The following is a 27,094-nucleotide window of genomic DNA, read 5'->3' as shown; positions in this document are numbered from 1 at the left end:
GGCGGCAGTCCGCTGGGTCCAGGTGGCGGCAGCGGCAGTTGGGACTGGCGGCTGGCGGAGCTGCGTGGCGTGCTGGCGCAGGAGGTGCGTGGGCCCGGGCCACACGGGGCAGGAGGGGTCTGGATGGGTCACACCTGTAAGGGGGAGGGGGGCGAGGCGAGCCGGGGTCTATGGCATGTTGTGGGAGGAGGGAGGAGGGAGGAGGGAGGAGGGAGGAGGGAGGACGGAGGCGGGAGGCGGGGATGGAGGGGAGTTGCGTGGTACGTAAGCGCCAATGAAACGACACCCAGGGCCTCAAGTTGGCGCAGGCGGAGGGCAGGGGGCACCCACCCACCCACCCACCACCCACCCGCACCCACTCCTCTCTCCCCCACGCCCCTCCGCAGCTGGGTGGAGGCTTCCCCGCCGCGCAGTGGCCGCCCAAGTCCGTGCCGCGCAAAACCGTGGAGTCCATCCCCATCAAAACCTTCCGGACCGAGCTGCTCGCGCTCAAAGCCGCGGGGCTCAACCTCACCACCCTTCGCTACCTGCTCTACTCGGCGCCGGGGGCGCTGGCAGTGGAGGGCGTGGTGGCGCGGCTAGGTGCCCTGCGGCGGCTGACGGGCAGTGCGGATGAGGTGGAAACGGTAGACCTGTGGGTGCGAGCTCCGGCGCTGATGACGATGAGTGAGGCGGACCTGCGAGAGCGGCTTGAGGCGGTGGAGGCGGTGATGGGCAAGGAGGGCAGGTGAGCGGGGGCTGGGGTTGGCCAGGTGGGTAAGGAGAGGCGGGGTGGCGTGAGGTGGGTAGAGAACTTAAATTCCAGACAAACCAAGACCCAGAAGAAGGAGGGTTGGTTAGGTTGAGCGTGTTATGGCGGGTGTGGAGGGGAGAAGGCATGCTTCTTGCGGGTGGCCTGGAGGTCGTGGGGTTGTGTCGCTCGGGGTGCAGAGCTGTTGGCTGCGTGGATTGGGAGCTGGGACGAAGCAGTCCTCCCCCTCCTCCCTCTGTTCAGCTCGGGCATATACCCCTCCTCCTCCTCCTGCTCCCCCTTACATACCCAGGTCTGCCGCCTACGTGCGCGACCTGGTGCGCCTGCACCCGGGTGTGCTGGCGGCGCGGCCCGAGGCGCTGGACTGGCGGCTGGCGCTGCTGCGGGAGGCGGGCGGCGCCGTGCGCAGCTGGCGGCAGGAGCTGGCGGGCGCGGCGCCGCGGCGGCTGGGGGCGCTGCTGACGGCGCCCAAACGGTCGCTGCTGCGGCTCAAATACACAGTGGAGCGGGGGTGAGTAGCGTGGTGGCGTCGTGCCACATGTGTGAGGTTGTGGTGGGAATTCTACACGGGGTTGCCAATCCACACAGACTCAACAGTCCTGCCTGCCCTGCGCCATATAAGCAACGCCGTCTTCTCCGGACTCATGCTTGGAATCCCCTTCCCCCATACAGAACCACATCGCGCGCAATGCCCTGCATGTTTCCTTCCCTTGTGCTGTTGCTCCATAATAACACACGCGTCGCGCACCCGCACGCACGTGCAGCTCTGCGCCGCTGGGCATGGCCGCCATAATCCGCTGGAGCGACGCCGAGTGGGCCGCCCGCCAGCCCGACTTCGCCGCATGGGAGGCCGACTTCCTGGCGTTGGAGGCGGCGGAGGCGGCGCTGGACGCGGAGCGGCTCAGCGAGTGGGCGCTGCTGCCGCTGACATGAGGAGGGAGAGGGGGAGGGAGAGGGGTTGCGGAGAGAGGGTGTGATGAAGAGGGGGGGCATGCAGCTGGGTGTGGGGGCGCGGGCAGGGTGGTGGGTGCGCCGCTGTCGTGATGCGTTGTGCGCAATGCGACATGTTGGCACTTCGGCTTTCCGAGTCACGGCGCCCAGTCATGCCCCAGGGTGGCGAGATTTGTTTGTTTGCTTGGGCTGCTGCGTCAGGCATGTGCCGCTTGAGGCTTGTGGGCAGCTGTGGCCCCGGGCCTCGGGAGTGGCTGCAGCGTTATGTCCGTGTGAACGCTGTGGACTACATGACTGTACGGTACGTTTCTATGAGCATACACTACAAGTACTTTGAAATAGAAGTAGAAGTAGTTACACCCCGACGCGGCAGTAGTGTAGGTCAAGGGAGCGGGGGGATGATGTAGCACCCCCGCTACCGACATTTGCGTTGAAGGCTTAATGCTACATGTGAATTCAATCCTAATCAGCTGACGGTGGGGTGGGATGCGCCTGCACTAGTCAGAAGCACAGCTCGTATGGGAACTGGAAAGCATATTGAGGGCAGGGTATGAGTGGTGCAATGGCCACGTCTGCCCCTGACGGCCCGACCTCCCAACAGATGAAGGTGCATTGCTTGGCGAAGTCGGACAAAAGCCTGACGAGCAAGGGACATTATGTTTGGTTGCGCTGACTGTTACTTGCGGCATGTACCGCAGCTTGCACGTTCGTGTGCGTTATTACGTGGTGCGTGGGATGGATTTGCATTGTGCGTGGGCCCATGAGGCCAAGTGTGTACTACTGCCAAGCATGGTCGAACAACGAAGGCGCGGGACGGAAAGTAACGCGCGGGGAGCCGAGGACACAGCTCAGCGAGGATGCTCGGGATGGTGTGGCCTCATGCAGACGTAGCATGTCCATGATGTGGGTTGGCATAATGGCATGCACCTCTGCACCCCAGAGGCAGAGGGCGGTACGCACGAACTATAACGGCAGGGAATGGCGGGTGATGATGCTGATTGCGGAGCAAGGTGGCGACACAGCAGGCCGGTAGCTAGGAGGCGGCAGATCCCCTGGCGCTGGCAGGGCGCGCCGCAAACTGGCCACACGCCGCCCGCCGACTGGTCGACTGGATGTATGGATCCACGCCGGCATTGCGTTTCACAGAGAAGCAGGTCTGAGTGGAGGGCACTTGGCTGGCGCTGCTGTGGAGTGGAGCGTCCCTGCATTTATTTGCCTTGAAAGAGCGAGGTGACTGTGCCTCGTGCCTTGTGCCTTCGGCTGGGGGCGGGGCTATGGCAGCATCGGTAGCCTAGCGCAGGCGCAGTACCAGCAAGCTATGGAGCGCGCCGGGCCACACCCGCACACACTCCAGCACAGCAGCAGCAGCTAGAAACAACAGCTATATCTAGCAACAGGGCCACCGACATATCTGCTTCTTGCCGTTCCGCAGTGGTGCTTCGATCAGTTGCACGTAATAGCGCCGACCACGATATATAACCAACATATCGGTGCAGGGTGCGTGTCCCTGAATGTGCTGTCAGGTGCCGCCGCAACCGCCACGCGCACCACCGACAGCCAGCGACCGCCGTCACCAGACATCAGATGCTTGCACTGCACGGCGGCGCTCTTGCCGCCGCCGGCTGGGTGCTGCTGGTGCCTTGCTGGGCCTGCTGGTCGCTGGCGCGGCACCAGCGCAACATCGCGCGCGCCCCTAGCTACCTGTCGCCCATGCGGGCCAGCAGGTAGATGGGGGGGGGGGTGGGGTAGGGGGGGCCGGGTCATCGTCGATCGTCGCCAGCAGGGTCGGTGACGGTCAGTGACGGTCCCCTTACGCTTCCGCCGCACCTCGGCCCCGCCCGCCGCACAAGTCCCCATACATCTGAGAGCCTGCGCTGGCGCTGGAGACGTCCTCAATGGCCACGTCTCAGTCCTCAGGCGGCGGCTTTGATGACAAAGACGCAGCGAAGATTGACATGTACGGATGGACATGCATGATGCCGCCTGCTGCTGATGACTTCTGGCGCGTTGGGCTGCTGGTTAACGAAGATAGCAGCGGAAGGGGACATGGCATTCGATGACGCTACATATTTATTCATTCATAAGTAATTGGGCGGATGCGTGTCGTTGTGGGTGGCCCACCCGACGAGGCGGCGGCTGGCGGGTATATATGTATGGGGCCCGACCTGCAGGAGTCGAGTCTTCGGTAACTGCTGGTGCTCACTTGGTGTTCGTAAGTAATCACTGAAGTCGCGTACTGAACGTAGTGGCAAGTCGTGTTGTTAGCATGCGCGAGCGAATAAAGCTGGACATGAGCGAATGTTCGTGTCAGGAACGCGAAAGGGGCGACGCTTCGCGTCGCCATGGACGCGGTCGAGGGGTGCGATCTACGCGCTCAGGCAGCGCTCAGCTGTGTTGTTGGCCAGTGCCCGTATCATGTAGATGGCTTTAGGCCCCCGGCGTCTACACAGCGTAGATGGCCCTTGAAAATACATCTACGCTGTGTAGATAGAGCTTGTGCGTGCATCTACACCCCAAAAAATTTTCTTTTGGGGGGCAAGCCCCCCAAACCCCCCTGGATCACCGTGTGTGTTTGGATCCTGATCGCCTGGAATGACTGCAAAACAGAAATAACAATACAACATCCTGTGCATCATACTGTAATATGATTAGCTATGGATAGCGATCAAAACGCGCCGGCTGCTGAGCCGGGCTCGCCATCAGGGTCGAGTGATGTTGTGATTATCGAGGAGGCAGGAGGCAGGAAATGGTGGGTCGAGGTTCATCGCAAGGCAATTGCTGCGACCAGGGCCCTGGTCGCAGCCATCAGCCCCCAAAAGAGGAAGAGCAGCCTCACGGCGAACGCTCCAAAGCCGGCTGCGGCGCGACCTGCTCAGAAGCCGCAACCGGCTGCACCGAAGCCGGCTGAGGCGAAGCTGGCTGAGGCGAAGCCGGCTGAGGCGAAGCCGGCTGGGGCGCCTGCTGCCACTCCGCCGTCTGCGCGCGAGTCGGCAGCCAAGAAGAATCTCAGCGAGCAGTTCAGCAATTCCGTGCAGGGTAAGCGTAAAGTATTCTCAGTAACTATTTTGGTGATATTGTCCATATTAGTCCTAGTTGCGCAGTTGTCGACGGCGTTGTGTTCTACACTTCTCTCGCCCGCAGACCCCGCGACGCCGCAGGAGGTGGTGGTCCTTGACGACACGGAGGATGACGACGACAAGGAGGAGGATCTGCTGGCGATGCTGACGGGTGAGCTGGGTTCTTCGGGCCGGCGTTTCGCGCGCCTGGGATTGGTGGGCGGCGTTGGTTGCCGGGTTGGCGATCGATTGCTGACTTTTTGTTGCCGTGAAATTGAAAGTACATTGCGCGTTTATGCGCAGGTGATACCGCCGCGGAGGAGAAGTGGCCCGAGGAGACACGGGCGCGCGCCATCGCCAGACTGCAGCCCCAGCTTGCTGGATACCCGGATGTGATTATCACCAGGAAGTACACCCTGCAGTGCGGGCTCTGCATCAGCGTGTTTGGCCTCACCACGGACAAGAACATGGTCCTGCAGTGGACCTCCGAGGGCGGCGTCAAGCGGATCACCATGGCGAATTTGCGTGAGCACTTCGACAGCGTGGCGCACAAGCGCGCAGCCAACAAGAAGGGCCAAAAGGTAGGTAGGGAGAGACGGGAATGGGCCAAAAGGGCTAGAAGGTTCAGATGACAGGAAGGGCCAGGAGGGAGGGAGGGAGGGAGGGAGGGAGGGAGGGAGGGAGGGAGGGAGGGAGGAGCGGGGCGCGGAGGGAGCAGGGGAGGAGCGGGTGCATTGTACCCGGTACGTGCTCCCCTAAGTCCTAACTTTGTACATCGGCTGCGCCCAATGCCCTCCTAAAGCCGATTGTGGAGTTCCTCGCTATCAAGGTCAAGAAGCTGGACAGTGACGCTACGGATGTGGAGGTGCTGTCCATGGAGCCCCTGATGCCGGCGCTCTTCCGCTCGGCCTTCCACCTCGCCAAGTTGCACCGGGTACGTATTTAGGCTAATGTATCGGTGGATTCGGGGTGGAGGGCGGGGCAGGGCGGGGCGTGGGCGCGGGCGTGGGCGTGGGCGTGGGCGTGGGCGCGGGCGCGGGCGCTGACCCTTCTGTTTCTGCCTACCTGCCTTCTTTGCAGCCCTTCTCGGACTTCCCGGACATCCTGCGCCTGCACGCGTCCAACGGCACGCCGGGCATCGTGTTCGGCGGCCCCTACGAGTCCGACACCGCCGTTGTCGACATGGTGGATTGCATGTCGTACGCGCTGGAGGCACAGATGAAGGTGGAGCTGGAGAACGCGCGAGCCATCACGGTCCTGGTGGACGAGTCCACTGATCGTGGCCGCAGCCACAACCTGGCCGTGTACGTGTCTTACGTGGGGCCTGGCTTCCGTGTTTACTGCCGGTTCCTCAAGCTGGTCCAGCTGGGCAGCAACTGCGACGCAGGCGCGCTGGAGAGCAAGCTGCTCGATGCCCTGAAGGTGCGCGAGTGCCCCGGGTGGGGGCACAATGGGGCTACAATCGGGCTTCGGGTAGTTTAAGGCACAACCCCCGGTGTTAAGGCGGTCCCTTCACTTGTAATCCGCATCGTTAAGGCGGCGTTCAGGCGGAAGTTGTTGGTGCTGACCTTTGTTTCATTCTGCTGCAGGGTTTCAACGTCGACCTGACCAAGCTGTTCGGCTTCACCAGCGATGGTGCCAGCGTCATGACCGGCGACCAGACCGGCCTGTCGGCTAGGATGCAGCTGCACAACCCGTTCATGCTCCGGTGCGTGTGCTTGGCGCACAAGCTCGCACTGTGTGTCGCCAACGTGTTCGCCACCTTTCCCGAGCTGGTGAAGCTGGACGCCACCATCACCACCATCACCGGCTACTTCGCCTTCTCCTGCAACCGCAAGGCCCGCCTTGACGAGCTGCTGGAGGCGCTGGAGGAGGAGGTCCTGACCGTGCTGCAGGTGCACAAGTAAGCAACCTTCGGCAGATAGTTACGTTCACTGACTGCACGGGGAATCGGTGCTCTCTGTGCGGTGGCTTTGTTGAAATTGGATGCCCGTTTATTAGCTGTCTCAGCCATGCTGATTATGCATTTGCATGATGCAGGGTCCGCTGGCTGTCCCGCGAGCGCGTGGTTACGCGGCTGCTCAAGCTGTACGACCCGCTGCTGGACTACTTCAAGGAGGAGGCTGAGGCGAACGAGAAGGGCGCGCAGGAGATCTACGACACACTGCGGTGAGTTGGCTGGGGGATGAGAGTTGAGGGGAACGGCATGGGTTGTCAGCATGAAGAGCGCGGCAAGCACGGCTTGAAGGGTGCGTGTTTGAGGGTGGACGGCTCACGTTATTGTGTGTATCAGTCCGCGTGCTTTTTGCTTACCGCTGTGCCCAACCCTTGCGGCAGGGAGGTGACCAACATACTCCATCTGCACTGCGTTGGGGAGGTGCTGACGGTGGTGTCCGGGCTGACCAAGGTGCTGCAAAGCCGCGAGCTGTCCTACCTGGACATCGAGGCCCAGGTGCTGACCACGCTGGAGGTCCTGGAGCGCGAGTACACCACCGGCAAGATGCTGAAGGACGGCCCCTTTGCGCGCCTTGTTTCAGAGCTGCGGGGCGCCAACGGCCTGTACCGCGGCAAGCACTGGATCTCGGTCAATGGTGTGGAGGACGGCCCCAACGAGTCGTTCGCAATCACCAGAATCGGCCTACTCGAGGTGCGGTCCACTATCAAGATCGTGACGGCCATCAACGATGACGTGCGTGGGCGCCTGCTCGGTGTTGTGGACGTCGCCAAGCACTTCAGAATGTTCGACCCCAACCAGATGGCCGCCATCGCCTCCACCCCGGCAGAGGGCTTGTACGGTGACATTGAGCTGGAGCAGCTGCTGGATTGGTACGGCATCGCGCACGATGGGCACCCTGCTGTTGTGGACGCCCAGCAGTGCCGGACCGAGTGGCTGAAGGCGCGGCGGAACCTGCTGCGTGCGGCTCAGGCGGCCAAGAGGGTTGTGGTGGCCAAGGCGGAGGAGGAGGCCAAGAAGGCGCCCCTGGCCAAGAAGGCTGTAGCCGCGGCGGCAGGCAAGACGGCCGCACCGCCTGCGACGGCCGCACCGCCTGCTGTGGCTGCACCGCCTGCTGCGGCCGCACCGCCTGCTGCGGCCGCGAACGTGCGCATCCCTACGCGCGATTTCTGGGCGCTACAGCTGTACAACCTCGAGCAGACGTCGCCCGCTCTCAGCTTGCTAGTAAACATCATGCTGGTGCTGCAGGCCACCAGCGTGGAGGTGGAGCGCGGCTTCAGCACCCAGAACTTGATCAAGACCAAGCAGCGAACCAGCCTTACCATGCAGAACCTTGACGCGCTCATGCGCGTCAGCCTGCTGGGTCCGGAGCTGGGCGACTACTCGGACTTCAACGGGAACTTGCTGGTGCCCTCGCTGAGGCGCTGGTTCGACAAGAAGAATCGCTGCCCAGCGCGGAGCTGCCACGGGCCGCGGACCGGGCAGCAGGCGGAGGGGGAGGGGCGCGGTTAGGGGTAGGGACAGCGGGAGGGGCAGGGGCAGGGGCACGGGTGGGGAGAGGGGCAGCGGGAGGTGCAGGTGCAGGGAGCGGGGAAGTGGGAGCGGCAGGTGCGCGGCTATGTTGAGGGCATGGTTGCGAAGGCTTTGTACAAGGACAGAAACTGGCTTTTAGGATGCGGACTGCGGCTTTTAGGATGCGGACTAACGGCGTTTAGGGAACTCTGTGTGAATATTGAGATGCATGCGCAAACAGGCAAGCTAGGATAGGCTCAAGAATCTCACACACGTCTGGCTTCCCGTCTGTTCGCGTTCACGTTCAGCAAGCAGTTTGATTAGCGTTTGCTGTCGCCACGATCATTTTACCGTACCGACGTGAAGGTCGAAGAGTTTGGGGGTCTTGCCCGCGGCGACACAGCCTGCATGCGTCCATCCCAAACATTCCCCTAAGACTTCAATGCTTATAGCACATGGTACGCGCCGTTGGGCAGGAGTTCTACATGTATACAACCCTGCGGAACATGTGGCTTTTGCCGTCTATCCTGCTACGGGCACCCGCCTGTCCCATTCGCCTTGCCCGCGGCGACACAGCCTGCATGCGTCCATCCCAAACATTCCCCTAAGACTTCAATGCTTATAGCACATGGTACGCGCCGTTGGGCAGGAGTTCTACATGTATACAACCCTGCGGAACATGTGGCTTTTGCCGTCTATCCTGCTACGGGCACCCGCCTGTCCCATTCGCCTTGCCCGCGGCGACACAGCCTGCATGCGTCCATCCCAAACATTCCCCTAAGACTTCAATGCTTATAGCACATGGTACGCGCCGTTGGGCAGGAGTTCTACATGTATACAACCCTGCGGAACATGTGGCTTTTGCCGTCTATCCTGCTACGGGCACCCGCCTGTCCCATTCGCCTTGCCCGCGGCGACACAGCCTGCATGCGTCCATCCCAAACATTCCCCTAAGACTTCAATGCTTATAGCACATGGTACGCGCCGTTGGGCAGGAGTTCTACATGTATACAACCCTGCGGAACATGTGGCTTTTGCCGTCTATCCTGCTACGGGCACCCGCCTGTCCCATTCGCCTTGCCCGCGGCGACACAGCCTGCATGCGTCCATCCCAAACATTCCCCTAAGACTTCAATGCTTATAGCACATGGTACGCGCCGTTGGGCAGGAGTTCTACATGTATACAACCCTGCGGAACATGTGGCTTTTGCCGTCTATCCTGCTACGGGCACCCGCCTGTCCCATTCGCCTTGCCCGCGGCGACACAGCCTGCATGCGTCCATCCCAAACATTCCCCTAAGACTTCAATGCTTATAGCACATGGTACGCGCCGTTGGGCAGGAGTTCTACACGCAGCGCGGTCCTGGCGGCTGGAAAGGCCTGGGTGGAGGCCGTGCCATCTGAGTGCCATCCGCGTGCCATCTGTCCTGAAAGTCTGCACGGAAGTCGAGAAGACGAACTCGACACAGCGACAGTCATTAACATATAATCATTCGTGTGCTGGAAGTAAATACGTCCACACGCTGTCTGCTGCGCAAGCTGTCACCCGACAATGTTTACAGCCTCTTTTGGCTTGCGAACAGCTGTTTCAGTGTCATAACATGCTCATCAGTACATCTAATGTAGCTCTGGGTACATTGGAGGCCTTGCAGCCATGGAACGGACTTGGAACGCACTTGAAATTGTGGACATCTCACCGCCCTTAACGGTCTATGCATACACACCTGGACAATGGCCTGCTTATTGGATGGTCTATGCATACACACCGACACACTGGCTTGGTTCTTGGATGGTCTATGCGTACACACCGGCATACCGGCTGGCTTGGTCGATGCATGGTTGCACCGTGCTCTGCACTGTGCTCGCGCCCTTTCCCGCGGCTGGTGTCAAGCCCGCAGGTGGTGGCGCGCTGTGTGCCTGGCCTACGCCCCAAGGCCCACCGTGCTCGCGCCCTTTCCCGCGGCTGGTGTCAAGCCTGCAGGTGGTGACGCGCTGTGTGCCTGGCCTACGCCCCAAGGCCCACCGTGCTCGCGCCCTTTCCCGCGGCTGGTGTCAAGCCCGCAGGTGGTGGCGCGCTGTGTGCCTGGCCTACCCCCAAGGCCCACCGTGCTCGCGCCCTTTCCCGCGGCTGGTGTCAAGCCTGCAGGTGGTGACGCGCTGTGTGCCTGGCCTACGCCCCAAGGCCCACCGTGCTCGCGCCCTTTCCCGCGGCTGGTGTCAAGCCTGCAGGTGGTGACGCGCTGTGTGCCTGGCCTACGCCCCAAGGCCCACCGTGCTCGCGCCCTTTCCCGCGGCTGGTGTCAAGCTTGCAGGTGGTGGCGCGCTATGTGCCTGGCCTACGCCCCAAGGCCCACTGTGCTCGCGCCCTTTCCCGCGGCTGGTGTCAAGCCTGCAGGTGGTGGCGCGCTGTGTGCCTGGCCTACGCCCCAAGGCCCACCGTGCTCGCGCCCTTTCCCGCGGCTGGTGTCAAGCCTGCAGGTGGTGACGCGCTGTGTGCCTGGCCTACGCCCCAAGGCCCACCGTGCTCGCGCCCTTTCCCGCGGCTGGTGTCAAGCTTGCAGGTGGTGGCGCGCTATGTGCCTGGCGTACGCCCCAAGGCCCACCGTGCTCGCGCCCTTTCCCGCGGCTGGTGTCAAGCCTGCAGGTGGTGACGCGCTGTGTGCCTGGCCTACGCCCCAAGGCCCACCGTGCTCGCGCCCTTTCCCGCGGCTGGTGTCAAGCTTGCAGGTGGTGGCGCGCTATGTGCCTGGCGTACGCCCCAAGGCCCACCGTGCTCGCGCCCTTTCCCGCGGCTGGTGTCAAGCCTGCAGGTGGTGACGCGCTGTGTGCCTGGCCTACGCCCCAAGGCCCACCGTGCTCGCGCCCTTTCCCGCGGCTGGTGTCGAGCCCGCAGGTGGTGGCGCGCTGTGTGCCTGGCCTACCCCCAAGGCCCACCGTGCTCGCGCCCTTTCCCGCGGCTGGTGTCAAGCCTGCAGGTGGTGACGCGCCGTGTGCCTGGCCTACGCCCCAAGGCCCACTGTGCTCGCGCCCTTTCCCGCGGCTGCTGTGCCTGGCTGAGTGAAGATGCATGCTGGTGTGTTGACGCGTTCCGCGTGTTGACTGTCTCAGGCCGCTCCCGCATCACTGTAATGTTTGGGGGGTATCGGTAACTCCAGCTCTAAGGGACTCGAAGTCTGGCCCGGGCACTCCTCCGAAACAAGATACGCAGAGTTGAGGGCAGGCGTGGGCACCGGCGATGACGGCGGCCAGGGCCCGTTGGGGGCCACCGCCGCCACTCCGCCATTGCGCGCGCGAACCTGTGAACCCCAACTTGAAACTCCAACCCGTATTTCAGCTCGGCATGCGTGCCAACAGATCATGCATCGCTGTCGGCGCGCCCATCCCCCCCCGGCCGCCCGCTTCAGCCCCGTCTCCACCGCACGACTTCCTCTTGCCCCATAAAAACTGTTTGCTGTCTGCTTACGGGTCTGGGCATCGGCTGCACCCTACGGGACCTCGCCAACCTGCCTTGAACCCTGTCCCATCACACGCCGATGTCCACACCGCGCTGCTCCAGGCTGACCTCCTCCGGGCTGGGCGGCTCCATTCAAAACAAGAGGCATTACCAAATCAAGAGGCATCGGGCCCGCGAATCCCGTTCCACGCGACGATGCCACCTAGGTTCAGCGGGTGGCAACGTTGGTGCTCTTGCGCTTATTTGGCTGCCGTTGCTGTTGCTGCATACTATTATTTACATTGTTCATGTTCCACCCCCTTGCGAGACCATTCACGCGATTCCTTTGCGACGTCGGCCCCCCGCCCCCCCCCCCCCGCCCCCCCGCCCCCCGCGCCTGTGCCTTGCAAACAAACTCCCCGCGCCTTCCCCCCGCCCCCCGCGCCGCACGGCGGCTCTAAAAGTGCACGGACACAGAAGTGAAGTGAAGGACACAGAAGTGAAGTGAAGGAAGTGGAAGTGAAAGTGAAAAAATGTCGGATTCGTACCTGAGCGCCAGCGTAGATGAGCAAAACTTCCCATCTTCACTGCGTAGATGCGGTGCCACGAATGCGCAGAATTTCACCTGCAATCTGAAGATGCACTTTCCAAAAATCCAAAAATCTATCTACCAAAAAGCGGAAATTTTCAAAATTTCTACAGTGTAGATGGAAGATACGGGCACTGCTTTGGGCGGATGCACTTCGCAAGCGAAAAAGGCACCTCAAGCAACGGTCGCGCCGGGAGGCAGTGGCGAGAGTGAGTGGCGAGAGCACCCAGGAGGACCTCAGCGGCGGCGCCACACGGGAGACAAGGGGGATGAGTCTGCATGGGGTGTGGAGAGCAGTACAAGCCCCAGTCAAACAGCTATGCTGTTTGCGAGTCCACCTCGCTCATTTCCATATGTACACTTTGATATCAGCAAATTCTTAAGCATAGACGCCATATCGCTCAAACCGCCTGCTGATGTTAAGCTTGCGCTCTTGCCGATTCCCTCGCTCAACCAGCGCTCTTGTTTCTTATCGTCGGTCCCTCGCTACTAGGTCCGCTTACTCCCAACAAACAACAATCAATACTGGAGCGCAGAGCAAGGGCGCAATGGACGACAGCGTGAAGGTGCGGCCGGGGCCCGTGCCTCCCTGCGAGACCGCTCCCCATCGGCGTCCCCCCTTCCCCCTTCCGGTCCCGGACGTCCCTTACTGCGGTCAGCGACAGCTTTATGACTAGCTCCTGGAGCATCACCTGGCCTATCCTTCAATCGTGGTGGCCGCTCATGCGGCGTCAGCCATCATCTACGTTCAGCCCCGTTGCTGGGTCCTCCCAGCACCCCCAATCATGTGGCCACGGCATTAGCTACGCCCCCCCCCTGCACAGCTGTATCACCCCACTGGCAGACGGACTTGCCCCAGCACCACATACTCGCGGCAGCTGCCCTCAACCCCCCTCCACCACCGCTCCACCACCTCCTTCCACTCCTGCCACACCTGCACACAAGGGTAGGATTCGTGCCCCCCCCCCCGCCCCACACACACACCCCTGCTGCTGCCCCTGCTGCCCCGCCCGCAGTACATGTTCGGCCCGCACCCCATCCCCGGCTCCCACGTGTTCGCCCTCACGCCCCTGTCCATGGGCTTCGTCAACCTCAAGCCCGTCGTGCCGGGTGGGTGCGCGTGCGCGTGTGTGTTTGTTTGTTCGTGGTGGCTGAGGGGGCTGGGTGCAAACGTGTGCCTGGCCCCTGACGTGTGGACACTGTGCACACGGTACCCTGCCCCCTGGGCACCCGCTCGAGCCGGCCCCACAACACCCCTCAGCCCGCACACAATACGATAACGCCGCCACCACACTGCGGGCTGCCCTGCCACCACACTGCGGTCTCCGGTGTACGGCAACGGCCTGCCGCAGGCGCCTTGGTTGGCTCCCCTCCGCCGTCGGAGCCGCCCTGGAATGACGCGCCCTCCCCGCCGCACCTCCCCTCCCCTCCCCTCCCCTCCCATCCCTGATCCCCCCTCTGCACAGGCCACGTGTTGGTCAGCCCTCTGCGGCACGTGAAGCGTTTCGCCGACCTCACACCCGAGGAGGTGTCAGACCTGTGGTGAGGCGGGGAAGCAAGGGACAGGGGGAGGCTGTGGTGAGGAGCTGTGCAAGGTCTGTTTCCGTGTTGGGGCGCTGGGTTTGGGGCTCCAACTCGTCCCAAGAGACCTACAAGAGACCCAGGACCAGAAATCTGGAATCAGACCACAGAGAGCGGAGGGGGTTTGACTTCGGCCTGCACCTGGGACGCCTGCGAGGGGCTGGCAAACGTCACGAGAGCAACACGGCCTCAAACCTATTCGGCATCGTACTCCTCAGCATACTAGCGCCCACGCCCCCCCTTACACACACACACCTGCCCCCGCACACACACACACGCACACACACACACAACGTTTTCCTTGTGCTCTTTAACACACACACACGCACACCTCCCCCCCCACACACACACTCCCCCATACATACACACGCAGGCTGCTGGCCCAGCGCATCGGCTCCGCGGTGGAGGGCCACTACGGCGCCGCCTCGCTCACACTGGCCATACAGGACGGACCCATGGCGGGTGCGGCGCGGGGCGGGGGGCGGGCGGGGGGAGAGATAGGCAGGGTGTGTGTGTGTGTGTGTGTGCACACACACATCCACGCCCGTCTCTCAAACATGTATGTCTTCTCTTTGCAGTCTATCTGTGCACAGTTCTCTGTGCAGTCTGTCTGTACTTGGACAGTTACCAGTATCCCGGTCCTTGTGCCCTTTCAACGCGCGCGCGCGCACACACACTCACATGCGCACACACCACTCACTCACACACCCCACCCACCCAACTCCACACGCACACACACACACACACCACGCGCACACGCTCCGACCTGACACCCATGGGACGTGCTGTGTTGTGCTCTGCTGTGCTGTGTGGGGCGGCAGGCCAGACAGTGCCGCACGTGCACATCCACGTCCTGCCGCGCAAGGCTGGGGACTTCCCCAAGGTATGCGGGTGCGTGTGTGCGTGTGTGTGTGTGGGGGGGGGGGGTAGGGGGAATGTGTGCGTGCGTGTGTGTGCGTGCACGGTGTGCGGATGCATGCTGGGGTGCAGTCCAGGCGCGTTGTGCATCCGTCTTGTTGCCAGCGTGTGCCTCACTTACAGCGTGTGCCCCAAACCGAAACCACAACCCCGTCCCCTTCCCCCGCCAGAATGACGAAGTGTACGACGCCATAGACCGCGAGTCGGTGCAGTACAAGGCGGCGGCGGCTGCGGCAGGGGCGGTGGTGGGTGAGAAGCTGGACCTGGACAGGGAGCGGCGGGTGCGAGGGCACGCGGACATGGCGGCGGAGGCGGCGGAGCTGAGGCAGCTGTTTGCGTGATGCGCACGGGTGGGGAGGGGTTGTTACGTCGTACGAGGGCCCGGGCGTGCGCTAGGCGAAGTGAGTGAGGGTAGAGGGGGAGTAGGTGCCGGGTCCAGCTGGACCGAGAGAGGGGGGGCGGAGAGGGCGTGCGGGGCGGGGGCCGAGCCGCGAGGGGCGAGTGGTGTGGGGGGCGGCAGGGAGCGCGTGAGGTTCGGAGCGGATGTGGGTGTGTTGTTGGAAAGAGGTTGTGAGACTTCTTGTTGGTGGTGATGAGGAAGGTGGTGATGAGGAAGGTGGCAGGACGTGAGGGTAGCGCAGGTGAAGGGGTGAACCTTTGGTGACTCCGTACAGTGTGTGTGATATGCTGGGCAGGTAGGTGTGGTGTGGTGGGGCGCCGGGGGTGGCCGCTGTACGGTACCCTGTGGGATACTCTTGGCCAACGACCTGCGGGATAGATACTCCTTACGGGTCACCACCCCTCTGTCGAGCGCCTGCACTGCCTCTATGCCTCAGCGGTGCCTCACTCAGTCGTGGGACTGCCGGACGCGCAGAAACGCGGCAAAGAGGATGTACGCGGCTTTGACGTGGGTGTCGCTGTGTCGCAGCACTGCCCCCCATCCACGACCTACTGTTTTGGCAGCCCGCAGAACCGAACCCCATGCACTCTTGCTGCTATCGCCCAGCAATACGCAAGCACGGGGATGGACTCGGTGACGGGGTGGGGTCATGGCTCGGGGCCTCGGGGGGTTCGTGTCGAAGCGCCACCCGACGCACGACGCCTTCCTCCCCCCTCCCCCCACGATGGCCTGCCCCCACGCGCGGTACTGCCTTGTACAACGTCGTCCAGCTCCTCATGCGGTAGGCCCCGAGCCGCAGGCCCCGCTGCCGCGAGGTCCACATAACCCCGCCCCTGGCTTGGTGCCGGCTACGCTCTGCGCCCGCGCGTGCGGAAGGGGTGCTTTGGCGCATGGAACGCAACACAGAAGGTGTACGGCAGATGTCAGCGTACGTACCGGCCGGCGACTCGCACGTTGGGGTTCACCCTTTTACTGCCTTTAGGCGATGAAGTGTTTGCACGTAAAAAGTTCTACGCACGAGTTCAGGATGTTTCCGCGTAGGAGGGTACCTGCGAACTCGCGTTGACTCAAATCTTGCGTGAAGAGAGCTATTGGACAGCTGTGCCACCTATGTCATGTGAGAATTTTGCTACGTATTGAAGACGAAGGCAAGGCGGGAGGCATAGCTTGCAGCGGACTTCTGAGCTTACGCCAGGGCCGAGTGCGGTGGCCACACGGAGGAGGCGCGAGCGGGGGCAGCTGCTTCTGACATGGTGAGGACTGGAGCTCGGTAGGCGTGTTTTGAAACATCACGAGACGTGGGACTAGCGCCGTGTACAGGACAAGTACAGGACTCGATGCGCACCGCGTTACCTGCGTTAATATGCCTAAGGCAACGGGCCTCTTCTCGCTGTACCTAGTGGTCCTTCGTGACGATGATATGCTGTCACTCGTGACTGCGTGTGCTCGGTACAATTCGACTCATCCTTTCATGGCGCGGCCTCGGTCCTAACGAAACTGCCGGGGGCGAGCAAAATAGTAGCACTTTACTGGACGAACATTGCACTTGCTCCAAATGCTGTCTGCGGCGGGCCGGCAGTCACGCACGTCGCGACGCCGCAAACTTCCCACTGCGCGCGTTTAGGGGCGAGGGCAGGCCACGGAGGGGTCAACACGATTTTTAGCCGTGCCTTTCGACCGTTCAATCTCCCTTAGCGAGGCACGCAAGCTGCCCACTGCAACCCCCGCCCAGCGCTCAAGCCACCGAGCTTGGCGTGCCACTCGGACGGGAGACCTGGGACCTTCCTCCCCCTGAACAGGGCACACGCACACACACACACACACATCCTTCCTCGCTATACTTGTCATCGCACGTGCGCGTGCAAGGCGCAAATACACACACATACACGCACACGCCCGTGCACGCACGCACGCACGCACGCACGCACACACACACACACACGCACACACACACACACACACACACACACACACACACACGCACACACGCACACACACACACACACACACACACACACACACACACACACACACACACACACACACACACACACACACACACACACACACATACACACATACACACACATACTGATGTCAGGGTTATATGACACTACCCCACCTCACCCCCCTCACCCTCCCGCCCATACCCTCACCCTGTCCCCCACTCCGTTGTCAAAGCGTAGCCACGCTCTCCTCGCGGTATTGCATAGGGTTCGGTTCAGTATGGGCATCTTCAACCCGCCCCCCTCCCCACACACAGGCGGCTCAGTGCTACATTGACCTGGCTCGGCTGCTGGCCACGGGCGCCCGCTCCTTCTCGCCGCACGCCGCGCCCCTGTACTCGGACATCACACTCATCGCGCCGGACGGCAGGCAGCTCAAGTGCCACCAGGTGGGGGGCGGAGGGGCGTGTGTGTGTGTGTGTGTGTGTGTGTGTGTGTGTGTGTGTGTGTGTGTGTGTGTGTGTGTGTGTGTGTGTGTGTGTGTGTGTGTGTGTGTGTGTGTGTGTGTGTGTGTGTGTGTGTGTGTGCGTGTGTGTGTGTGTGTGTGCGTGTGTGTGTGTGTGCGTGTGTGTGTGTGTGTGTGCGTGTGTGTGTGTGTGTGTGTGTGTGTGTGTGTGTGTGTGTGTGTGTGTGTGTGTGTGTGTGTGTGTGTGTGTGTGTGTGCGTGTGTGTGTGTGTGTGTGCGTGTGTGTGTGTGTGTGTGTGTGTGTGTGTGTGTGTGTGTGTGTGTGCGTGTGTGTGTGTGTGTGTGCGTGTGTGTGTGTGTGCGTGTGTGTGTGTGTGTGTGCGTGTGTGTGTGTGTGTGTGTGTGTGTGTGTGTGTGTGTGTGTGTGTGTGTATGTGTATGGGTGTGAGCGTGTGTGTGTGTGTGGGGGGGGGGGAGGCGGGTCGCCGTCCACGGAAGACGGAGTGAGCCGGGGTGGGCCTTGCGATGCTTGAACCAGTAGCCCATGCGACGTGGATGTAAAGGAATAGAGCATGCCTACTGGGGGACGGTGTTGGCAGGGCGGTGCGAGGGGCGGATGATGGGAGGGGGGCGGCCGGTGGGGAGGGGTGGGGTGAAGGGGCCGACAGGACGTGGGGTAGGGAGGTAGCGAGCTGGCACGTGGGGCTGTTTCCACCCGTTTTCACGACAAAGCGTGAATACTCACATGTTAGCGGACTGGTGGGATTGGGTGGATTTGGAGGATTGGAGAAACCAAGGGGGCGGAGGGGCGCCCGGGCCCGGCCACCGCGGCAGGCGCGGAGCTGAGGGGCGGGGGCTTGCCTGCCCCACCCCGCCCCACCCCACGGCGCCTCCTCATCGCGAGCGCACTGGCCATACCTCAATCCACCCACCGAGGCACCCCCCCAGTCAACAGCCCCGCACATGCCGCACCGCCCTCTCCGCCGCACCCCTCTGCGCCGCTGCCCGCCTACTGCATGACTCCGTTCTCCACATGGACGGCGAACCCCTCCTGCCCCTTCTGCCCTCCTGCCCTCCTGCCCCCCTGTCCCCCCCTCCCCTCAGATGGTGTTGGCGGCGTGCAGCAAGCGCCTAGCCACTGTGCTCAAGTCAGGTGCGTGTGTATGTGTATGAGTGCGTGTGTGTGTGTGTGCGTGTATGTGTGTGATTGTGTGTGTAGTTGTGTGCGAGTGTTAGGAAGCCAAAAGGAACCAAGACACAGAATCAGCCAACAAAGCGCGGAGGAGGGTTGGCCTAAACCTTCATCCACCGAAGCTTCATCCACCGCCATCCCCTCCTTAAGGCCACACTTCCACATAACCGTCGCCCTGCCCCCTACGCTGCAACTGTACCTGCCTACGACTTCACTTCTTAAATAATCATGAATGTAACCCCCCGCCTTCACTTCTTAATTAATCATGAGTGTAGCCCCCTGCCCCCCGGCCCCCCCCGCCGCCGCCGCCTCCTGCCAGGCTCCTTCACCGGCCAGAAGCTGCCGGTGCAGGGCGTGGACAGCGAGGCGCTGGACACCCTGATCGAGGCCTTCTACACCGGCGAGTGCCCGCTGTCGCTGGGCAGCGCCGTGGCGGTGTTCGACGCAGCAGTCAAACTGGAGGTGAGATAGTGCGTGTGTGTACGTGTGTGTGTGTATGTGTGTGTGTATGGGGTGTGAGCGTGTGTGTTTGCGTGTGTGTGTGTGCGTGTATGTGTGTGTGTGTGTATGCGTGTGTGTGTGTGTGTGTGTGTGTGCGTGTGTGTGTGTATGGGTGTGAGCGTGTGTGTTTGCGCGCGTGTGTGTGTGTGTGTGTGTGTGTTTGCGCGTGTGTGTGCGTGTGCGTGTGTGTGTGTCTTTGTGTGTGTGCGTGTGTGTGTGTGTGTGTGTGCGTGTGTGTGTATGTGTATGGGTGTGAGCGTGTGTGTCTGATGGTGCAGCAGCAACGTCCTCCCCCACCCGCCGCGCCCCTGCCTCCCTCCTCAGACCCCCTTTCTCTCCTTCCTCCCGGTCTCCTTCCTCCCTGCCTCCCTGCCTGGCTGCCTGTCTGCCTGCCTCCCCCACGCTTGGTTTGGTGTTGCTTGGGCTGGACTTCACACCACCACCCCCTACCCCTGCCTGGCTGCCAGGTGAACGGCCTGCCCGCTGCTGTGGAGGAGTTTGTGGGCGCGGCGCTCAGCCCCAGCAACGCGGTGCCGCTGCTGCAGGCGGCGCTGGAGGCCAAGACGCGGAGGCTGGTGGAGCTGTGCCTGGGATACGTGCGCAGCAGGTGGGTGTGGGTATGTGTGGAGGGGGGGAGGTGGAGAGGGGGATGAGGCCATGTGTGTGGGGTTGTGAATAGCAGCCCAAACTACACCGAACCCGATGCAAAAGAGCGAAGTGGGGTGGGAGGGAAAGCGCGTGTGTGTTAAAAAAGGGGGTTGTAGATGGCAGCCCAAACTGCACCGAACCCGATGCAAAAGAGCGAGGTGGGGTGGGTGGGAGGGCGCGTGTGTGTATGTGTGTAGGTGGTGGGTGCGGCCCCACGACCCATGTATATGCAGTCCCGGCAGTTCTGGCAGTCCCGGCAGTCCCGGCATTTGGCTGTGGGTACTTCGCCTCAAGGGCCCGATCAACCTCAGAACACATGAGTATGCACAGTAGGACGCACACGAACACGCTGTCATCCGCCGCTCCGCCGCCCCCCACGCCCTCCCGATTGCTGCCTATATAGCCTTACGATACTTTAGGTCTACTTCTTGCACGGCACTCCATTGCACGTAGCTAGCAGCGCGGGGATGGGTATTGTTCGCGTCATACTTGCGCCGCGCCTGACCGCCCCCTGCCTCTGCCCCACTCTGTACATGCGCGGCGCGGTATCCGGTGCGGCGCCTGCGCTCGCGGCGCGCAGGTGAGTACAAAGCAAGGCGGGTATAGGAAAGTCCAGCGGCGGTCGCGTTGCACTCGCATCCGCATATGCATCCGAGCGCTACTGAGCTATACGTGATCATCTTACTGACGTTACTACCATACGATCAACCTACTTAGAATAGTCTTAGACAAAATGGGAGAGCAGCAGCAGCAGCCTTCGGCGGGTCTACGCGCTGGAGCTGGCCGCTGGACTTCACGGACATCGGTAACAACGCGTCTACGCTGCAACTGTACCTGCCTACGACTTCACTTCTTAATTAATCATGAATGTAACCCCCCACGCCCTCCTCCACACATCCACCCCCACGCCCCTACACACCGACCCGCTCCCACCCCTACGCCCGCTGTCTACTTAGCTACACTCTCTGTGCCAACCTTTGCAAGCCCCGCTCTCACACATGCACACAGGCTGTCCGAGGTGGTGTCTGGTCCGGAGTTCACCAGCTGCGGTCTGGAGGCGGCCGCCGCCATCACCGCCGACGTCGCCAACCACCGCCACCCGCCGCAACTGGCGCTGCAGGTGGCGTCGGCCTGGCTGCGAGGCGGCGGCGGCGGCGGGGCGGGAGGTGGCGGCGGCGGGCGGTTGCAGCTGCTGCCGTTGATGGCGGACCAGATTGGTGAGCGGGTGGTGGGAAGTGGGGCGTGCTTGGGGCGTGATGGGTGACGGATGGGGCGTGCCAGGGGGCGGGTGGCTGGGGGCTGGGCGATGGGATCCTGGGGGCGCGGTATGGATCACACACACACACACACACACACACACACACACACACACACACACACACACACACACACACACACACACACACACACACACACACACACACAAGGTGGCGCCCAGCTGCCAGGTGTGTCACATGCAGCATGTGTCAGCCCAACAGAAGTGCACGTGCCCCTGCTGCTGCTGCCGCCTGCTGCTGCAGGCATCGGCGCGGACGTGCTGTTCACCTTCATGGCGCGGCAGGGCCCCGGCAGCCCCCAGCTGGGAGGCGGCGGAGGCGGAGGCGGCGGCGGAGGCGGAGGCGGGGAGGGCGCGGACGGCAACAACTCGAGCGGCAGCGGCGGGCACGGCAATGGCGGAGGTGGAGGAGGTGGCGGCGGAGGTGGCTCTAACAGCATTAACGGTGTCGGCGGCAGAGGTGGTGGTGGTGGTGGTGGTGGTGGTGGTGGTGGGGGGCAGCTGTCGCTGCTAGGGGAGGCGCAGGGTCTGGACGGCGGCGGCGGCGGCGGCGGCATAGCGCTGTCGTCACTGCCGCTGCTGCAGCAGCTACTGCCGGGGGCGGCGGGGCAGCTGCAGCTGCAACAGCTCACGGCGGCGGCGGCGGCAGCGGCGGCGGGCATGGACGATGGAAGGGGCGGCGGCGGCGGCGGCGAGGACGGGATGGGTGGCGGCGGCGGCGGCGGCAGTGACGACCGGCTTGCTGAGCTGCGGCGGGAGTTGAACAGTGCGGTGGAGGCCGCGGGTGGCGGCGGCGGCGGCGGTGGCGGCCGCGGTGGTGGTGGTGGCGGTGTGGGGCTGGGCGGTGGGTCAACGGGTGTGAACGGCAAGCGGCCGCGGCCCGAGCATGAGGGGCTGGGCAGCGGCTGGGACCATGGTGAGTGCAGGAGGGGGAGGGGAGGGGATTGGATTGGGGAGGGGATTGGATTGGGGAGGGGATTGGATTGGGGAGGGGATTGGGGAGGGGATTGGGGAGGGGATTGGGGAGGGGATTGGGGAGGGGATTGGGGAGGGGAGGGGAGGGGAGGGGAGGGGAGGGCAGGGCAGGGGAGGGGAATGGAGGGGAATGGAGGGGAATGGAGGAGAGGGGAGGGAAGGGGAGGGTTTGTGTGCCCGGAGGCCCGCGATAAGGGCTCCCATGTGGGGGGTGGGGTGGGGAAGGCGGAGGGAGGGAAGCGCGTGTGCCGGTGCATTGCTGGACTCTGAATGACAACACCACGCACGTGTGTGTGTGTGTGTGTGTGTGTGTGTGTGTGTGTGTGTGTGTGTGTGTGTGTGTGTGTGTGTGTGTGTGTCGCACTGCTGCTGTGCAGACACGCTAGGGTCCCTGGCGGCCCGCGGCCTTCACGGCGACATGGACCTCCTTGGGCTGGGGGGCGGCGGCGGCGCCGACGGCGGCGGCGGCGCCGGGGCGCTTGCACTGCTGGGGGCCGGCCGCGGCGGCGGCGGCGGCGGCTCAGGGCCGCTGTCGGCGACGCCGGGACTGCCCGCCATTGGGCCAGCCGGCGGCGGCGGGCGGGGCGGGCTGCTGTCAGGGCCAGGGCCGGGAGGCGGTGGCGGTGGCGGCGGCGGGCTGGGCGATCTGGCGCCGCCGCAGCTGTCCTCCGGGCGGGACCGCAAGTCTGCGGGGGTGAGTGGGTGTGTGGGTGTGTAGGTGTTGGGAGGGCGCGAGGGGAAAGCCGTCGTCGCTGCGTGCCAGTGGCTGGGCGCGCGCCCCATGCTCGTGCCCCCCCGCCTGCATTCCTGGCCACTACCCTTCCCTCACATCTCTCACACCCTGTCCTCACGCCTCTCACACCCCCTCTGCACGAACCTCCTCCTCCTCAGTCTTACTCATTTCTCGCACACCTCTCCCTGCTCCCCCCACGCCTCCCTCCCTCCCTCACATCTCGCCCTCCCCTCTCGCCCTCCCTCCTCCACCCTAACCTCCCTCCCTCCCCCTCCCCCTCAGGTCAAGGGCGTGTGCCACGTGGAGGGCTGCTACGCCGACCTGACCGGATTGCGCGACTACCACCTGAGGTACAAGATATGCGAGTTCCACCTCAAGGTGAGCAGTCGGGGGGAAGGGGCGGGCGGGGCTGGGAGGGGGCGGGGGGCAAAAGCCGTGCGTGTGGGGGACGGAGGCGGGAAACCGCCGAAGTTGGAAGTGCCAATGTGCGGGTTGCGGGGGGATTACATTCATGATTAGCTCAGGACATGGTAGGCGGGGGAGGGAAGGAGTGCTGGAGGAGGTTTAGGGGTAGGGAGGTGGGCGTGGTGCTGCGTGGGGAGCGTGAGTTGCTGCAACACGCTTCTCACCTGCACCTGCACCTGCATGTCCTCATTACCCTCGTACAATGAGTCTTCCCTGTCCTCCTCACCTACACACCCACGCATTTCGAATGTGCCCCTCTACCCTCCCCCTCCACCCTCCACCCCCCTTCAGGTTCCCTCCGTCCTCAAGGACGGTGTGCCCCAGCGCTTCTGCCAGCAGTGCGGCCGCTTCCACCCCCTGGCCGAGTTCGACGGCAGCAGGCGCAGCTGCCGAACCATGTGAGGCGGACGGGGAGAGAGGGAGGGAGGGAGGGGGGGAGGGGGGGATAGCCATCCATGGGATGGTGTGTATCAAATATGGGAGGGAGGGAGGGAGGGAGCGAGGGAGGGAGGGAGGGAGGGAGGGAGGGAGGGAGGGAGGGAGGGAGGGAGGGAGGGAGGGAGGGAGGGAGGGAGGGAGGGCGCGGCGCGGCGGGCGCGGCGGGCAAGGGGTAGGAATTGGAGAGGGGGCAGGGCGCGGAGTGCAGGGTGCCCTCTTCTCGCCGTCGTTTGAGCGTCATGCCTGGAACCAGACCATTTAACCCCCCAGTCATCGCCGCCATCCTCCAACTGTCCCCCCCCCTTACCGCCACCACCACCACCACCACCGCCACCACCCTGTCACCGCCACCCTACCGCTCAGGCTGGCGCGGCACAACATGCGGCGAGCCAAGAAGCTGGGCCAGGTGGGCTCCGACCCAGACGACCGAGATGAGCGGGACACCAGGGACACCAGGGAGCGCGGCCGCGGCAGGGGCGGACGCGGCGGCAGCGCCGGCAACGGCACCAACAGCGCCGGCAGCCCGCTCGGCGACGACGGCGGCGGCGGCTTTGGCAGCGCCGGCAGTGGCGGCCTGGACGGGCTCGCCGGGTTGGGGGGCCTGAGCGGCGGCGGCGCCGGCGGCTTGGGTGGGTTGCCGGTGCTGCCTGGCCTGCCGGTGCTGGGCAGCCTGGGCGGCGGCGGCGGCGGCAGCGGGCTGCTTGGAGGTGTGGGTGGCGATGTGGAGCGGCTGGGCGGGCCAGAGGGGCTGGCAGGGCTGGGGCTGCCTGAGGGCATGTCGCTGCAGGACGCGGTGGCGGCGGCCATGGCGGCGTCACTACCGGGCGGCGGCGGCGGCGGCGGCGGCGGCGGTGGTGCAGGTGGCGGCGGCGGCGGCGCGCCGGGTGGCCTGCTGGCGGGTCGGCGGCTGAGCGAGCTTTTGGACGAGCTGTCCGGAGGCGGTGGCGGCGGCGGCCGGGGAGGAGGCGGCGGCAGCGCAGGCGGCTTTGGCGGCGGGCTGAGCAGTGCGCAGGTGGGCTCCTTGCTGGAGGCGCTGACGGGAGCTGGAGCAGGCGACGGCGTCGGTGGCGGCGGCGGCGGCCAGGGCAACTTCAAGCTGCTAGGCGCGAGCGGCATGGGAGGTGGTGGAGATGGTGGCGGCGGCCTGCTGGGCGTGTCGTCAGCACAGCAGGATGCGGTGGCGGCGCTGGCGGCGCTTGGGAGGGCTGGCGGCGGCGGCAGCGGTGGTGGTGGTGGCGGCGCCGACATGAGTGGTGCCAATGGCGGCGGCGGCATGCACTGACACCCGGGTAGCCCGGCGGCGGAGTCTGATGCCTCGGGTGGTGCCGCCGCCGAACCCGCACCCGGAATAGCGGGATGCGGTGAAGCCGTTAGCCCGTTGGACACGACGGCTGCCGCAGTCACGCCTGGGCCCGGTCCCGGCCCCTGTGGACCGGCGGCCTAGCCGTGGCTAGCTCCGTGCCCTGCCACCACGGTAGGGTTGGTGCTCCGGTACGAGCATTTAAACTGCATTTTGTATTCAAGTGTCCGGTATGGTTGCCGATGACCGCCCGAAAGGCGGCTGTTTCTTTCCTTACGACCACGGTAATGCGACAACTGCCTGGCTGTTTGATCACGATATTGAACCTTATATGTGCCATACTCCTGTCATGATTTCTGCCGCTGCAAATTGGGGTATTTTTTAATGTGTGGCTGGGGTGCCTGGCTCTTAGGGCCACATACCCCACACCACGCAGCACTGGGCGCAGGGAGAGGGCGGCGATGTCAATATGCCGGTACTGCATTTACAACCGTACCAATACCGTACATTGATGTGAGATTCGGGGATGTGGATAGCAAGTCTGAGACGGATAAGAAGACTGGCAGAGGGTGGGGCCGGACACGTGCGGACCCCGTCCGATACGGCGGCTGTGGGCCCTCCGACATGGCCCCAGGTCTCGCGTCATGGCTGACGCCGCGTGTGTTGCTACTTTGTTTGGATTTGGTGTATGTAGTGGCATAGCTATCACAATCATAATTGCGTGTGGGCGGGTGTTCATGCCGTGCCGATCATAATTGCAGGGCGGCCGCCTCCTAAACGGGCCACTGGGGCCGCGCGTGTGTCACCTGCTATGGCTGGCGGCGGAGACTGCGTTTTCGGGAACTGCTTTCCAAACCACTAACGCTGTCGATGGGACTTGGAAGGACGCTTGTTAGAGGGAGGAGAGGGCAGAAACGCCCTGGCAATGAGTTATGCACACCTCACTGGGTTTGTATGTTTGCTTCTCATGACATTAAGGTGCGATGCCAATGTGCCATGGGTGGTGCCGCCGCACTGACGGCGCCGCGACGCTTGCAGCAGCCGCCACACCGCCCTCATATTAGGGCGAGGGCCAGGCCGGCGGATGCGGTGGCGTGAGGCCCTTAAGTGCGTGGTCCTAGTGACGGGCCGGTGGGCGCTGCCGCTGCCGCTGCCGGTACCTGGCCCCGCCCTGAGCAATGTGGCGGGGCGGCTCTTGCATCGCACACACGTGTCACAGGGCTTGAGCTGATACACGGGCGTTTTACACACGGTTTGAGGTGCCGCCTGCCTGCCTGCCTGCAGATGCGCGGGCAAGGTGTGTGTGTGTGTGTGTGTGTGTGTGTGTGTATGTGTGAACTAGCGGCCGTGCACCTGTTGTCCGGCCCGTGGCAGCGACGGCCCGCAGGCGAAGCGCAGCACTGGGGCATGGGCACACACACACACAAACACATGGCCCGTACTTACTGTTGTGGAACTCAATCCCGGTGGCGAACCGTGGAGGATGGAATGATGGATGCGCGCGTCGGGTCACCGCGAAGGAGAACGGCCGCCGACACGCCTCCTGATCTGCTGTTGCACTTTGCTGTTGACGTGTAGGCGCGCGTAGGCCCGAGGCACTAGGAACTGATATACAGTAGCGTATGCGGGTTAGGGAGAGGCGGTGGAGGGGAGGAGGACACGCGTGCGAGCGGTCGTGGCGGGAGGCTGCGCGGAATGCTGTTGGCTTGGGGGCGTTGCTGTTGGCACAGCAGTTGTTAGTCGGTTGGTTTGAGCCGGTTAGGGTAGGGGGCGGAAGGGGATGGTTGGCGGTGTGAGTGTGCGGGAGTTAACCAGAGCGGTGTGGCAGCGGGGATGGCATGGGAGCAATGCCCCGGAAGCAAGTCGCCCTCCTTCCAGGAGAAAGGGTGCGTGTGTGAGTCAGTGTGTGTAAATTTAATGCACAACCCTGCCGGCCGCACAGTCGCGGGCTTGCTCGCCTTGCAGCCTGGGGGCTACCGCTGCATCCGAGGGGCGGAGGCGGGGGCCAG

At 63.5% G+C, this 27,094-nt stretch overlaps 4 protein-coding genes across 4 annotated transcripts; all 4 read left to right on the top strand.

The window, feature by feature from the left end:
* The first annotated feature begins 214 nt into the window (after nt 1-214).
* Nucleotides 215-3,020, top strand: CHLRE_17g698332v5 (uncharacterized protein). The gene is made up of 4 exons (XM_043071862.1): nt 215-260; nt 387-727; nt 1,044-1,262; nt 1,516-3,020. The coding sequence occupies exons 1-4, from the start codon at nt 243-245 to the stop codon at nt 1,682-1,684; spliced, it is 747 nt and encodes a 248-aa protein (XP_042914321.1). The 5' UTR covers nt 215-242; the 3' UTR covers nt 1,685-3,020.
* A 904-nt stretch (nt 3,021-3,924) lies between these two features.
* On the top strand, nt 3,925-8,760 carry CHLRE_17g698299v5 (uncharacterized protein). The gene is made up of 8 exons (XM_043071861.1): nt 3,925-4,738; nt 4,844-4,930; nt 5,062-5,339; nt 5,561-5,692; nt 5,839-6,180; nt 6,348-6,661; nt 6,799-6,927; nt 7,096-8,760. The coding sequence occupies exons 1-8, from the start codon at nt 4,357-4,359 to the stop codon at nt 8,222-8,224; spliced, it is 2,793 nt and encodes a 930-aa protein (XP_042914320.1). The 5' UTR covers nt 3,925-4,356; the 3' UTR covers nt 8,225-8,760.
* Nucleotides 8,761-12,624: 3,864 nt separating this feature from the next.
* Nucleotides 12,625-15,540, top strand: CHLRE_17g698266v5 (uncharacterized protein). Its single transcript, XM_001691577.2, has 6 exons — nt 12,625-12,812; nt 13,263-13,356; nt 13,713-13,788; nt 14,201-14,289; nt 14,649-14,710; nt 14,916-15,540. Exons 1-6 carry the CDS (start codon nt 12,795-12,797, stop codon nt 15,084-15,086), a joined length of 510 nt encoding a protein of 169 aa, XP_001691629.2. The 5' UTR covers nt 12,625-12,794; the 3' UTR covers nt 15,087-15,540.
* Nucleotides 15,541-16,144: 604 nt separating this feature from the next.
* Nucleotides 16,145-27,009, top strand: CHLRE_17g698233v5 (uncharacterized protein). The gene is made up of 11 exons (XM_043071860.1): nt 16,145-16,398; nt 17,409-17,540; nt 18,662-18,710; nt 19,069-19,211; nt 19,718-19,857; nt 20,907-21,115; nt 21,419-22,090; nt 22,527-22,843; nt 23,165-23,260; nt 23,639-23,745; nt 24,149-27,009. The coding sequence occupies exons 1-11, from the start codon at nt 16,396-16,398 to the stop codon at nt 25,065-25,067; spliced, it is 2,787 nt and encodes a 928-aa protein (XP_042914319.1). The 5' UTR covers nt 16,145-16,395; the 3' UTR covers nt 25,068-27,009.
* Nucleotides 27,010-27,094: the final 85 nt, after the last annotated feature.

The sequence above is a fragment of the Chlamydomonas reinhardtii genome, chromosome 17, assembly GCF_000002595.2.
Source record: "Chlamydomonas reinhardtii strain CC-503 cw92 mt+ chromosome 17, whole genome shotgun sequence".
In the NCBI taxonomy this organism is placed as follows: domain Eukaryota; kingdom Viridiplantae; phylum Chlorophyta; class Chlorophyceae; order Chlamydomonadales; family Chlamydomonadaceae; genus Chlamydomonas; species Chlamydomonas reinhardtii.
Note: the sequence above shows the minus strand (reverse complement) of the source record. Positions and strands in the feature narration are given on the sequence as shown.

Excerpts from the sequence above, each read along its gene's own strand:
- CHLRE_17g698299v5 (XM_043071861.1), top strand. The coding sequence starts at position 4,357 with ATGGATAGCGATCAAAACGCGCCGGCTGCTGAGCCGGGCTCGCCATCA. Across the intron at positions 4,931-5,061 it reads TCTGCTGGCGATGCTGACGG|GTGATACCGCCGCGGAGGAG; the intron begins GTGAGCTGGGTT and ends GTTTATGCGCAG. Across the intron at positions 6,928-7,095 it reads GAGATCTACGACACACTGCG|GGAGGTGACCAACATACTCC; the intron begins GTGAGTTGGCTG and ends CCCTTGCGGCAG.
- CHLRE_17g698266v5 (XM_001691577.2), top strand. Across the intron at positions 13,357-13,712 it reads CCTCAAGCCCGTCGTGCCGG|GCCACGTGTTGGTCAGCCCT; the intron begins GTGGGTGCGCGT and ends CCCTCTGCACAG. Across the intron at positions 14,290-14,648 it reads ACAGGACGGACCCATGGCGG|GCCAGACAGTGCCGCACGTG; the intron begins GTGCGGCGCGGG and ends GTGGGGCGGCAG.
- CHLRE_17g698233v5 (XM_043071860.1), top strand. Across the intron at positions 19,858-20,906 it reads CTGGGATACGTGCGCAGCAG|GCTGTCCGAGGTGGTGTCTG; the intron begins GTGGGTGTGGGT and ends ACATGCACACAG. Across the intron at positions 21,116-21,418 it reads GTTGATGGCGGACCAGATTG|GCATCGGCGCGGACGTGCTG; the intron begins GTGAGCGGGTGG and ends CTGCTGCTGCAG.
- CHLRE_17g698332v5 (XM_043071862.1), top strand. Across the intron at positions 728-1,043 it reads GTGATGGGCAAGGAGGGCAG|GTCTGCCGCCTACGTGCGCG; the intron begins GTGAGCGGGGGC and ends TTACATACCCAG. Across the intron at positions 1,263-1,515 it reads AAATACACAGTGGAGCGGGG|CTCTGCGCCGCTGGGCATGG; the intron begins GTGAGTAGCGTG and ends ACGCACGTGCAG.